Source organism: Rhinoraja longicauda, chromosome 19 (assembly GCF_053455715.1).
Source record: "Rhinoraja longicauda isolate Sanriku21f chromosome 19, sRhiLon1.1, whole genome shotgun sequence".
Classification (NCBI taxonomy): domain Eukaryota; kingdom Metazoa; phylum Chordata; class Chondrichthyes; order Rajiformes; family Arhynchobatidae; genus Rhinoraja; species Rhinoraja longicauda.
The window spans coordinates 11083019-11097104 of record NC_135971.1 but is presented as its reverse complement, the minus strand read 5'-3'; the positions used below and the strand labels follow the sequence as shown (position 1 = coordinate 11097104).

At 47.5% G+C, this 14086-nt stretch overlaps 1 protein-coding gene across 6 annotated transcripts in view; it reads right to left on the bottom strand.

Annotated features, from left to right (window-relative positions):
* Positions 1-273: 273 nt before the first annotated feature.
* The window catches only part of cchcr1 (coiled-coil alpha-helical rod protein 1), a 39712-nt gene continuing 25899 nt past the window's right edge, over positions 274-14086 (bottom strand). For 2 of the 6 annotated variants that reach the window (XM_078416259.1, XM_078416260.1), the window contains exons 12-16: positions 7942-8130; positions 6622-6723; positions 5786-5937; positions 4496-4649; positions 276-1970 (exon numbers count right to left, since the gene is read on the bottom strand). In XM_078416259.1, coding sequence (XP_078272385.1) covers positions 1867-1970; positions 4496-4649; positions 5786-5937; positions 6622-6723; positions 7942-8130 — 701 coding nt within the window. In that variant the 3' untranslated portion in view covers positions 276-1866. Of the gene's footprint in view, positions 1971-4495; positions 4650-5785; positions 5938-6621; positions 6724-7941; positions 8131-14086 lie in introns of all 6 variants that reach the window. The other 4 variants (XM_078416262.1, XM_078416264.1, XM_078416261.1 and 1 more) reach the window with 3 other exon arrangements.

Here is a 14086-nt window from a genome sequence, read left to right as displayed (position 1 = left end):
AGTCTCGTTTGTTTGTTCCTGAACTGCAGCCAAAACGGTGTACGATAGCGCGACAATTTTAGGCCCACCTTACACACCGTCGTCACTTTGGTGCTATTGGAAGAAGTTTCATTGAAATTGCTGTAATATTTTTAAAGTTATTCACATTTTAAACTATAAATCTATCTCCGGGGGGGGGGGGGGGGGAAGGGAGAATGAATAAGGGGGGCTTAGGGGGATGGAGTGGGGGGGAGAGAGTGGAGGGGGGAGGAGAGGTTTGGGCCCAATGGATCCACTTGGTCTCGTGATCTACATAATCTATTCAGAGGCTGAAAACGTGGTGCTGTTTATTTGTGTTCAATATTTAAAGGGAGGCACATTTTTAAATTGTTTTTATTTTTTTTCGTTTCTGTGGTTCTCCTTTACTTTTACTATGAAGCGGCAGCTGTCGTGTTGAAACAAGCTTGACCATTTTACTCGTGATATGTGATCCGATGTTTGCGGATGAAGCACCAGCTGTCCTGTTGAAACCTGCTTCATCGTGTTACTGGTGGCAGGCTGGTCCGACGCTTGCTGTGACCGCAGTCCGAGGGGGGTCCCAGCCTTGCAGCGTCGCTGCTACTGCCTCAGTCACACCGACCGACCCTCCCTTGGCTCCACATGCGAGGCCCACTCGATTCAAAAAGCCTTTGAGGAAGGACATTCTTACTACTGAGGGCGTGCAGCGTAGGTTCACCAGGTTAATTCCCGGAATGGCGGGAAAGTAGACGAAGGGATTAAAAGTACCATTAGCAAATTTGCAGATGATACTAAGCTGGGGGGTAGTGTGAATTGTGAGGAAGATGCAATAAGGCTGCAGGGTGACTTGGACAGGTTGTGTGAGTGGGCGGATACATGGCAGATGCAGTTTAATGTAGATAAGTGTGAGGTTATTCACTTTGGAAGTAAGAATAGAAAGGCAGATTATTATCTGAATGGTGTCAAGTTAGGAGGAGGGGTAGTTCAACGAGATCTGGGTGTCCTAGTGCATCAGTCACTGAAAGGAACATGCAGGTACAGCAGGCAGTGAAGAAAGCCAATGGAATGTTGGCCTTCATAACAAGAGGAGTTGAGTATAGGAGCAAAGAGGTCCTTCTGCAGTTGTACAGGGCCCTTGTGAGACCGCACCTGGAGTACTGTGTGCAGTTTTGGTCTCCAAATTTGAGGAAGGATATTCTTGCTATGGAGGGCGTGCAGCGTAGGTTCACTAGGTTAATTCCCGGAATGGCGGGACTGTCGTATGTTGAAAGGCTGGAGCGATTGGGCTTGTATACACTGGAATTTAGAAGGATGAGGGGGGATCTTATTGAAACATATAAGATAATTAGGGGATTGGACACATTAGAGGCAGGAAACATGTTCCCAATGTTGGGGGAGTCCAGAACAAGGGGCCACAGTTTAAGAATAAGGGGTAGGCCATTTAGAACGGAGATGAGGAAGAACTTTTTCAGTCAGAGAGTGGTGAAGGTGTGGAATTCTCTGCCTCAGAAGGCAGTGGAGGCCAGTTCGTTGGATGCTTTCAAGAGAGAGCTGGATGGAGCTCTTAAGGATAGCGGAGTCGGGGTATGGGGAGAGGGCAGGAACGAGGTACCGATTGTGGATAATCAGCCATGATCACATTGAATGGCGGTGCTGGGTCGAAGGGCCGAATGGCCTCCTCCTGCACCTATTGTCTGTTGTTTGGAAACCACTGCGATGAGGATCTGCCTCGGCAATCTCCAGGGAGGGGCGAACTCCAGTCTTCATTCCTCGCCACTTTCCATGGACTAGTCTTGTTCGTGGAGGCCTTTGATCGGCCACGTGCGTTGGCCGGCCTGCGGTCCAGGCTTGGATTTCCCTCTCTCCCGCCTAATCCGTCCTCTCCTCCTCGTCGGCCGCCTCCCTCTCCTCCTGGTCGGCCATCACTGCTGCGCTCAGCGCCTGCAGTTCCTCCAGCACCTCTGCAAGCGAGTCTGGAAGGGGAAAGCGGCCTGTTACTCCACGACTTTCATGACCCGTGATTCCCCTCGCTCTCCGTCCCTCCCCCTTCCCAGTTCTCGAACCCTCTGTTTGCTTTGTTGTCACCGTCTCCTAGCTAACTATGATCTATTGCACCTGGACCTCATCTCTTTTTCATGTCTGCTTTTCGCACCTTCCCCTCTCCCCTGACTCTCAGTTTGAAGGGCCTCGACCTGAAACATCACCCATTCCTTTGACACATATGAAAAGTCATTGGCCTGAAACTTCAATTGTTTCTGTCAACAGGTCCCGCTGAACCTGTTACGTACACCCGACATTTTTATTTCAGATTTTCTGCATCTGCAGTGATTTAGATTCAAGGATTTAGATTGTAGATTTAGAGATACAGCGCGGAAACAGGCCCTTCGGCCCACCGAGTCCGCGCCGCCCAGCGATCCCCGCACACTAACACTATCCTACACACACTGGGGACAATTTTTATGTTTGGCCAGCCAATTAACCTACAAACCTGCACGTCTTTGGAGTGTGAGAGGAAACCGCAGATCTCGGAGAAAACCCACGCAGGTCACGAGGAGAACGTGCAAACTCCGTACAGACTGCGCCCGTAGTCAGGATCGAACCTGAGTCTCCGGCGCTGCATTCGCTGTAAGGCGGCAACTCTACCGCTGCGCCACCGTGCCGAACTCACATTGCAGCACCATTCCATGTACAGATAGTCATAGTCATGGAGTGATACAGTGTGGAAACAGGCCCTTCGGCCCAACTCGCCCACACCGGCCAACAATGTCCCAGCTACCCAAGCCCAACTTACCTGCTCTTGGCCCATAACCCTCCAAACCAGTCCAACTGTTTCTTAAACATTGGGATAGTCCCAGCCTCAACTACCTCCTCTGGCAGCTTGTTCCATGCACCCACCACCCTTTGTGTGGAAAAAGTTACCCTTCTGATTCCTATTGAATCTTTTCCCCTGCACCTTGAACCTATGTCCTCTGGTCATTCGATTCCCCCACTCTGGGCAAGAGATTCTGTGCGTCTACCCAATCTATTCCTCTCATGATTTTGTACACCTCTATAAGATCACCCCTCGTCCCCCTACGCTCAATGGAATAGAGACCCAGCCTGCTCAACCTCTCCCTGTAGCTCACACCCTCTAGCCCTGGCAACATCCTCATAAAATACATACGTAATACATGTTTATAAGAAAATAACTGCAGATGCTGGTACAAATCGAAGGTATTTATTCGTAAAATGCTGGAGTAACTCAGCAGGTCAGGCAGCATCTCAGGGGAGAAGGAATGGGTGACGTTTCGGGTCGAGACCCTTCTTCAGACCGTTCTCGACCCGAAACGTCACCCATTCCTTCTCCCCTGAGATGCTGCCTGACCTGCTGAGTTACTTCAGCATTTTGTGAATAAATACCTTCGTAATACATGTTTCGTGTATTTTGTGTTTGTGTTTTTACGACTGTTGGCAGATCAATTTCCCTCCTTGGACAAAATAAAGTTCTTTCATATCGCATCGTTGGTATTTTCCCTTGCTATTGTTATCTGGAAACTCTGAATGGCGGCTCTGAATGTTATCTGGAAACTCTGAATGCAAAATGGCGGCACTGCGCAGCAGCTGCGGCTTACTTGCAGTCCGTTTGTCTTTTGTGTTTTTTATTGTTTTTTTGTCTTAATTGTGTTTAGATGTGATGTCGTGTTTTTTGTGGTTGTGTGCTATGTTGGGGGGGGGAACTGTAAAATTGTCTCTTCAGAACGGAGACCCGACTTTTTTCATGGTGGTGTCTCTGTTCCTGCTGCGGCCGACCATCGGCCAAACACCTGGAGCTGGCGGCCTCCACCTGGGACCACCTGGGCTCTGGTTCGCAGAGCCCGCGGACCGGACTGTACTTACCATCTGCGGAGCTAGCTGCCTTCGGAGGCTGTGGTGGCGCTGCGGGAGCGGCTGCGACTCGCCTTCGGAGGCCCCGGAGGATTCGGCCGCGTAAATATCGGAAGCTCGCAGCCCCTAGGTGGGGGCCGACATCGGGAGCTCCGGCAGCGTCTTTGCCCGCTCCGCGAGGGCTTGGGTCGGCCCGCTGCAGACCTTTCACCGTCTGGCGCGGCCTAAAATAGGCCGCGGGATTTTCTCTGCCCGGCGGGGGCTTCAATGTCGGGAGCCCTGACGTGCAGAGGCAGCGTCTTCGCCCGCCCCGGATTGCGCGGCTTGGGTCGGCCCGCCGCGGACCATTCACCGTCCGCCGTGGCCTGGAACGTGGCAACTTCAACAGCCTGACCGCGGGAGAAGACGGCAGGGGAAGAGAAAATGCATTCTGGCCTTCCATCACAGTGAGGAGGTGACTGGAGGAGACTCACTGTGATGGATGTTTCTTTTTGTTTTGTGTTGGTTTGTTATTGTGTGTGAGTTATTGCTTATTTTTATTGCTCTTATTGTTGGACTGTGGGTGACGGAATTTCGTCCAAAACACTTGTTTTTTTGGATGACATTAAAGGCTATTCTGAATGCCCCCCGTTACCTTTGCTGGAGTCCCTGGCTCTGGGTCTCAATGCCTGTGGTGGCGGTTGGGGCCTAGGTAGCTCCGGTTGACCAGATAGGGCAGCGGAGGTGTGTACAGCTGCAGCCCGATTTCGCTTGAACTGGTCGAGCAGCCCTTCCTGTCTCAGTGTCGCCTGCCGGACGAGAAAATCACAAAGTCCCCGGTCACGTTTCCCCAGGGAATGAAGCCGCTTCATAGCTCCGCAACACGGGAGGCGCTCCGCAGTGAGGTTGCTGATTATCCCCAGAGGACATACAGTGCTGGAGCAACTCAGCGGGTCAGGCAGCATCTCTGGAGAACATGGACAGGTGACGTTTCACAGAGTGCTGGAGTAACTCAGCGGGTCAGGCAGCATCTCTGGAGAACATGGACAGGTGACGTTTCACAGAGTGCTGGAGTAACTCAGCCGGTCAGGTAGCATCTGTGGAGAACATGGGTAGGTGACGTAGGGTCACAGTTTCTATAGAGTTAGATTGGCTAGGGGCTAGTGGAATCAAGGGATATGGGGAGAAGGCAGGAACGGGGTACTGATTGAGAATGATCAGCCATGATCACATTGAATGGCGGTGCTGGCTCGAAGGGCCAAATGGCCTCCTCCTGCACCTATTCTCTATGTTTCTAATAAGGGGCAGGCCATATAGGACTGAGATGAGGAAAAACTTTTTCACCCAGAGAGTTGTGAATCTGTGGAATTCTCTGCCACAGAAGGCAAGGGAGGCCAATTCACTGGATGTTTTCAAGAGAGAGTTAGATTTAGCTCTTCGGGCTAAAAGAATCAAGGGATATTGGGTAAAAAGCAGGAACAGGTTACTGATTTTAGATGATCAGCCATGATCACATTGCATGGCGGCGTGGCAAAACAAATTCCTCGTATGTTGCAAAACATACTTGGCTAATAAAGTATGATTGGGATTATGATTATTCTATGTATGTGGATTAACTGCAGATGCTGGTACAAATCTAAGGTATCACAAAATGCTGGAGTAACTCAGCGGGTCAGGCAGCATCTCAGGAGAGAAGGAATGGGTGACGTTTCGGGTTGAGACCCTTTTTCAGACTGATGTCGGGAGGGGGAGACAAAGAAAGGGAAATAGAATAATGATTATTCTACCAGTCCGCGCCGACCAGCGATCCCCGTACACGAGCCCCTATCCTACGTGGGAGGGACAATTTACATTTTTACCGAAGCCAATGGCGGCAGGTGCAAGGATTTCTCCGTGCAGTGCGTAGTGGGGAAATAAGGAGGCATTGAGCCAGGGCACCACTCACCACCAGCAGGGTCTTGTCCCTCTGCAGCTGCTGCAGCTGCTCGCCCAGCCGCTGCCTTTCCCGCTTGTACCGCTCCTCCTGGAGCTTCCCGCTGGATTCCAGCCTCTCCTTGTCCCGGGCCGCCTGGCGATCCGCTTGGCGGAGTTCCACAACTGGACGAGAGTCAGAGAGTGCGGAATCAGGCCCGACTCGCCCACGCCGGCCAACAATGTCCCAGCTACACTAGTCCCACCTGCCTGCTCTTGGTCCCAAACCCCCCCCAAACCTGTCCTCTCCTTTTACCTGTCGGACAGTTTCTCAAACGATGAGATAGTCCCAGCCTCGACTACCGCCTCCGGCAGCTTGTTCCATACACCCACCACCCTCTGTGTGAAAAAGTTACCCCTTGGATTCCTATTCAATCTTTTCCCCTTCAACTTGAACCAATGTCTTCTGGTCCACAATTCCCCTACTCTGGGTAAAGGGTTCTGTGCATCTACCCGATCTATTCCTCTCATGAGTTTGTACACGTGATTCGTGAGAAAGCAAAACTGGACAACTCCTCCCCCTTCTGTCGTGGGGTAGACTGAGACTGACCCCCCTTCCTCTCCTCCCCTCCCCTCCCTCCACAATCTTTGCACATCCCCAAAGCCCAAAGGTTGGCTTTGGAGGAGCTGATGGGAAGAGGTAGATGAGGGGACAGAGACACGGAGGGAAGAGGAAGATGTGAGCAAGACGTGGGAGATGAATCTAGAACGTTGGCCCGTGGTGGAGGACGGAGGCTGATGGAGGGGGAGGGGGAGGGGGAGCTGTTGCGCCACAGGTTCACCACCCCCCTCGTGGTAGGTCCCACTCACCAGCCTTGGCATGCTCCCTGCGGGCCTCGTTCAGATGCTTCTCCATCTCCGACAGCTGCTCGGCCATGAGACTCTCCGCTGCCGCCATCTTCTCCTGCAGCGCTGCGGGGGGACAGTGAGAGAGAGAGAGAGAGCGCGTCCACCGGCTGTTTTAGATGGCTAACGAACGCCAGCCCTGTCTGCCCGCACCACGTAAATGACTGGGAAAGGTCAGAGAGTGGGAGGCTGATGGGTGAACGGGTGTCGCTGCCATGCGAGGCAGGATCGCCAGCCGTGAGCATGATGCCTCCAGAGGACGTACGCTATACGTCAGAGCAGCTTCACCCAGAGGGGCCGCAGCACCTGTGGCGCAGCGGTAGAGTTTGACAACAGACAATAGGTGCTGGAGGAGGCCATTCGGCCCTTCGAGCCAGCATCTCCATTCAATGTGATCATGGCCGATCATCCACAATCAGTACCCCGTTCCTGCCTTCTCCCCATACCCCCTGACTCCGCTATCCTTAAGAGCTCTATCTAGCTCTCTCTTGAATGGCCGACCCCTTATTCTTAAACTTGTTCTGGAATCCCCCAACATTGGGAACATGTTTCCTGCCTCTAACGTGTCCAACCCCTTAATAATCCACTCCTATGACTTATCAACTTATGAATTATATGCGCCCACAGTTGTAATTACTCCCACATTAAGTAAGACTGATGACAAAGAAACTAAACATCCAAGTGGCACAAACTACTAAAGAGGTCTTTGTTTTCCTCCAAACAAAGGCAAAGACTAGAGTCTTTCTTCCAAACTAGAGGCAAAGACTACTCCATTCAACCATGTAAAAAGAGGACAAAAAAAACCCTTAATAATCTTATACGTTTAAAAAAGATCCCCTCTCATCCTTCTAAATTCCAGTGTATACAAGCCTAGTCCCTCCAGTCTTTGAACGTATGACAGTCCCGCCATTGGGCTGTTTAAATGAATACTGACTAGCTAATTCATTTATTGCATCGTATGGGAGGCGCATTCCCAATCTCGTTGTACCTCTGTACAATGACAATAAAGATATATTGTATTGTATTGTATTGAATGGAGACAGCAGGAGGGAGAGATAGATCAGCCATGATTGAATGGCGGAGTAAACTAGATGGGTCGAATGGCCTAATTCTCCTCCTATCTCTTACGATCGCAGAGAACACCCACGCGGATGGCCAGCTTGGCCAGGCCCAGGAGCAAACCCAACCAGGGCATCTTCGACCCTGCTGCCCTCCCGTAACGCACAGAGGTTGTCCAGAGATGAGGGCGGCGGGTGTGAAGCGCAGCCAGAAGGCGGTACTCACCCGCTTGGTGCTTCCCCTGCTGGCGGCACAGCTCCTGACGCAGGCTCTCGGCCATCTCCTGGGCCTCCTCGGCCTCACGCTGGGCTTCGGTCAACTGCTGGGCCAGCCTCTGCTGCACCTGCACCTTCTCCTCCAACGCCTCCTGCAGTCGCCCCGACACGGCCAGGCAGTCCTTCACCTCCGCCTCGACTGAGTCAAAAACGGGGAAAGAGAACGGAGAAAGTGTCCCCAGTGTCCTTTCAGAACTTTAAATGGTGATGAGAAGAAGTAAAATGGTGGAACGAATAAAATAGTAAAACAAGCAATAGATCAGCCTGACCCGCAGCTTATGCCTGTACCGCACAGAGCTACGTGCTGGAGTTTGTACGGTGTCTTTATTCTGATGGTACAAGATGTTATAGACAATAGGTGCAGGAGGAGGCCATTCGGCCCTTCGACCAGCACCTCCATTCAATGTGATCATGGCTCAATCATTCTCAATCAGTACCCCGTTCCTGCCTTCTCCCCATACCCCCTGACTCCGTTATCTTTAAGAGCTCTATCCAGCTCTCTCTTGAATGCATTCAGAGAATTGGCCTCCACTGCCTTCTGAGGCAGAGAATTCCACAGATTCACAACTCTCTGACTGAAAAAGTTTTTCCTCATCTCCGTTCTAAATGGCCTACCCCTTATTCTTAAACCGAGGCCCCTGGTTCTGGACTCCCCCAACATTGGGAACAAGTTTCCTGCCTCTAACGTGTCCAACCCCTTAATAATCTTATATGTTTCGATAAAATCCCCTCTCATCCTTCTAAATTCCAGTGTATACAAGTCCAGCCGCTCTGTCTGAAGAAGGGTCTCGACCCGAAACGTCACCCATTCCTTCTCTCCTAAGATGCTGCCTGACCTGCTGAGTTACTCCAGCATTTTGTGAATAAATACCTTCGATTTGTACCAGCATCTGCAGTTATTTTCTTATACAGCCTAGCCGCTCCAGTCTTTCAACATATGACAGTCCCGCCATTCCGGGAATAACCTACGCTGCACGCCCTCAATAGCAAGAATATCCTTCCTCAAATTTGGAGACCAAAACTGCACACAGTACTCCAGCTGCGGTCTCACTAGGGCCCTGTACAACTGCAGAAGGACCTCTTTGCTCCTATACTCAACTCCTCTTGTTATGAAGGCCAACATTCCATTGGCTTTCTTCACTGCCTGCTGCACCTGCATGCTTCCTTTCAGTGGCTGATGCACGAGGACACCCAGATCTCGTTGTACGTCCCCTTTTCCTAACTTGACACCATTCAGATAATAATTTGCCTTCTTATTCTTCCCACCAAAGTGGATAACCTCACACTTATCCACATTAAACTGCATCTGCCCACTCACACAACCTGTCCACCCTGCAACCTCATAGCATCTTCCTCACAGCTCACACTATTACCCAGCTTTGTATCATCTGCAAATTTGCTAATGATACTTTTAATCCCTTCATCCAAGTCATTAATGTATATTATAAATAGCTGTGGTCCCAGCACCGAGCCTTGCGGTACCCCACTAGTCACTGCCTGCTGGTGCTTAAAAAAGATAACACACTCTCTCCTTGGGATTGTGTGTTTACTGATGGATGGGTGTATTTGTAGTTGAGAATGAGCCCAGCAGAAAGTGATAAGGAATCTGATCTTTGACTCAGTCCTTGTTGGATACAGTCTTTGTGTGTCAGATGTAACAAATGGCTGTTCGAATTAATCGCAAGAGATCATGAAGTTTGGTGTTTTTCCTTGACTCCATGTGACAATTACTGATAGGTTAGCTTTGCTTTTCTGTAACTATGTAACGCCTCATGTATACGTGTATTAGTTGTGATCGTTTTTTGATCATTACTGTTGTCAGTCTCTGTATGAATATATGCTAAGTTGTAAAACAAGTTTGCTTGCTCTATCAGGTGTGTGAAGCTCTGGGAGGAGTCCGATCAGAAACTTTAGAGTCAGGTCCCACGAGGTAATAAATCTGTTGTACTCAGCCAGTGTTCGCCTCAATTATAATTGCCTCAATCACACGTCGGCGGCTCTAATCCAGGCAAGGAGACCCGACCGGGGAGACCGAAGTCGGGAAGAGCCATAGTAGTGGGTGACTCCATTGTCCGAGGTACGGACAGTAGATTCTGTGGCGGCAGGCGGGACTCGAGGATGGTCTGTTGCCTCCCTGGTGCCACGGTTCAAGACATCACGGAGCGGCTTCAGAACATCCTAGCGAGGGAAGGCGATCAACCGGAAGTAGTTGTGCACATGGGCACGAATGACGTCGGGAGGAAGAGGAAGGAGGTACTGCAACGTGAGTTTAGAGAGTTAGGAAGAAGACTGAGAAGTAGGACGTCGAAGGTGGTTATCTCTGGACTGCTACCGGTACCTCGTGCTGGTGAGGGCAGGAATAGAAAGATCGGGGATATGAATGTATGACTGAAGGGCTGGTGCGGGGAGCAGGGATTTAGATTTCTAGACCACTGGGATCTCTTCTGGGGTAGGGGTGACCTGTACAAAAGGGACGGGTTGCACCTTAACAGCAGGGGGACCAACATTCTGGCAGGCAGGTTTGCTAGTGCTACAAGCGTGGCTTTAAACTAAGTAGTGGGGGGGAGGGGTTGACAAATTGGGAATATGGAGATGGAGTTAAAGAGGAAGCAAATAAAGGAGAAATTGCAAAGGACTCTCGAATAAATGGGAAGGAAAGTTCTAGATAGGATAAGAGAGTAAGGTCAGGGCCAATGGTGTGAGAGGGGAGGTGAATACCGAAGTTATTCGCGAAGTATAAAAAATAAAGTGGATGAGCTTGAGGCTCATTTAGACAATGGCAAATATGATGTTGTGGGAATTACAGAGACATGGCTTCAAGAGGACCAGGGCCGGGAACTGAATATTCAGGGGTATACGACCTATCGAAAAGACAGACAGGTGGGCAGAGGAGGTGGGCGGTCGCTCTGTTGGTAAGGAATGATATTCATTCCCTTGCAAGGGGTGACATAGAATCAGGAGATGTAGAATCAGCATGGATAGAAATGAGGAACTGTAAGGGGAAAAATACCCTAATGGGAGTCATCTATAGACCCCCAAACAGTAGCCTCGACATAGGGTGCAAGTTGAATCAGGAGATAAAATTGGCATGTCGCAAAGGTAATGCTACGGTGGTTACGGAAGATTTCAACATGCAGGTAGACTGGGAAAATCAGGTTGGAAATGGACCCCAGGAAAAGGAGTTTATGGAATGCCTCCGATATGGATTCTTAGAACAGCTTGTACTGGAGCCTACCAGGGAGAAGGCAATTCTGGATTTAGTGTTATGTAATGAACCTGATTTGAGAAGGGAACTCAAGGTAAAAGAGCCATTAGGAGGCAGTGATCATAATATGATAAGTCTTAATCTACAAATTGAGACGGAGAAGGGAAAATCGGAAGTGTCAGTATTACAGTTTAGCAAAGGGGATTACAGAGGCATGAGGCAGGAGCTGGCCAGATTTGACTGGAAGGAGTCTCTAGCAGGGAAGACGGTGGAACATCAATGGCAGGTATTCCTGGGAATAATGCAGAAGTTGCAGGATCAATTCATCCCAAAGAGGAGGAAAGATTCTAAGGGGAGTAAGAGGCACCCTTGGCTGAAAAGGGAAGTCAAGGACAGCTTAAAAATAAAAGAGAAGAAGTATAACATAGCAAAGAAGAGCGGGAAGACAGAGGATTGGGACTCTTTTAAAGAGCAACAGAAGATAACTAAAAAGGCAATACGGGGAGAAAAGATGAGGTACGAAGGTAAGCTAGCCAATAATATAAAGGAGGATAGTAAAAGCTTCTTTAGGTATGTGAAGAGGAAAAAAATAGTCAAGGCAAATGTGGGTCCCTTGAAGACAGAAGCAGGGGAATTTATTACAGGGAACAAGGAAATTGCAGACGAGTTGAACCGGTACTTTGGATCTGTCTTCACTAAGGAGGATACAAACAATCTCCCAGATGTTCTAGTGGCCAGAGATCCTAGGGTGATGGAGGAACTGAAGGAAATTCACATTAGGCAGGAAATGGTTTTGGGTAGACTGATGGGACTGAAGGCTGATAAATCCCCAGGGCCTGATGGTCTGCATCCCAGGGTACTTAAGGAGGTGGCTCTAGAATTGTCGACGCATTGGTGATCATTTTTCAATGTTCTATAGATTCAGGATCAGTTCCTGTGGATTGGAGGGTAGCTAATGTTATCCCACTTTTTAAGAAAGGAGGGAGAGAGAAAACAGGAAATTATAGACCAGTTAGTCTGACATCAGTGGTGGGGAAGATGCTGGATTCAATTATAAAAGACGAATTAATGCTATAAAGATGATCTTCCTCCCACAGCTACTATACTTATTTCAAGCAATTCCGATACACATTCTAAAAAAAAATTCAGAAAAATGAATTCAATTATTACTAATTTTATTTGGGATTATAAGACCCATAGAATAAATAAAATACATTTATGCAAGCCTAAAACTAATGGAGGATTCGCTTTACCAAACTTCCTATTTTATTACTGGACGGTTAATATTAAAAATATAACCTTCTGGCTGAACGACATTGATCGGCAACCAGATTGGTTAAAGTTGGAGAAGGAGGATTGCTTACCATTTGACATTGGTGCGATCTTATTCGCCCCAATAACTTTGAATAAAAAAACATATGGAGGAAATCCGATTATACATAGTGTTATCCGTATTTGGAAACAATTAAAACTCACTTTAAAATTGAGTGATTTATCTTTCTTCCTACCCATTGCAAATAACCCTTCTTTCAAACCGTCTGTCTCAGATAGAGGATTCATTCAATGGAAAAGTTATGGAATTAAAATGGTGGGAGACCTCTATCATAAGGGAATTTTTCTCTCTTTTCAGGAATTACAACAGAAGTATGGATTACATGCTTATAATTTTTTTAGATATTTACAACTCAGAGATTATGTAAAATCACATACGCAAGAATATAGATTTAGAGGCCCAGGAATTCTTGATGAATGCTTGAACCGTCACTACAATACAAATAAATTAATATCTTATATTTATAACACTCTTTTAGATACCGACATTCCGCAATCAGAATCATATAGACGAGCATGGGAGGACGAATTGGCTCAACCCATAACGCAAGACATATGGGACGAAAGTTTACAACACATACATCAATGCTCGTTAAACACTAGACACTCATTAATACAATTTAAAATATTACACAGACTACATTATTCGAAGACAAAATTAAACAGGATCTTCCCAAGTATCGCTCCTATTTGTGATAAATGTCAATTTCAAGAAGCCAATTTAACTCACACTTTTGTGACTTGTACAAATATGCAAAATTTTTGGACCGATATTTTAAAAATCATTTCTAAAGTTATCGATAACCAACTGGATTTAGATCCAAAATTAATAATCTTAGGATTATCAGAACACATTACAAACTTTACGCTAAGTCAGAGACGCTTTCTTGACTACAGTTTAATAACTGCGAAAAAATTAATACTTAAATTTTGGAAAAAAACAGTAACCCCCACAATTAAAATGTGGATTACGGAAATGACCGAGACCTTGCATTTGGGAAAAATAAGGTTTGCCTTAATTGACAAACCAGATCTATTTTTTAAAATATGGTCTCCATTTATTGAATTTTTAAAAAAGTAAATGGGTTTGTCACAAAATTAAAATTTAAAACTAAAGTAAAACTTGAGTTTAGGGTTGGATGTACAACTATACTCATTAACTCCCGGATCTATCCCCATAATCTTTATGCTAGTAATTCTCTTTTGTCTTTGCTCTCTATTAGTTTATAGTCTTTTTTTCCAGCCTCTTTTCATCTTTATTTTTTATTTAAAAATTTAAAAATTGAAGCTATGTAAGAACTCTATAACCAGTTTGTCGTTTATTATTATTTGTACATATGCTTTAAAAAATTAAAAATTAAAAAAGAAAATTGGTTGGCAGACAGAAAGCAAAGAGTGGGGATAAATGGGTCCCTTTCAGAATGGCAGGCAGTGACTAGTGGGGTACCGCAAGGCTCGGTGCTGGGACCGCAGCTATTTCCAATATACATTAATGACTTGGATGAAGGGATTAAAAGTCCATTCGGCCCTTTTATATGTTTATAGAAGATCCCCTCTC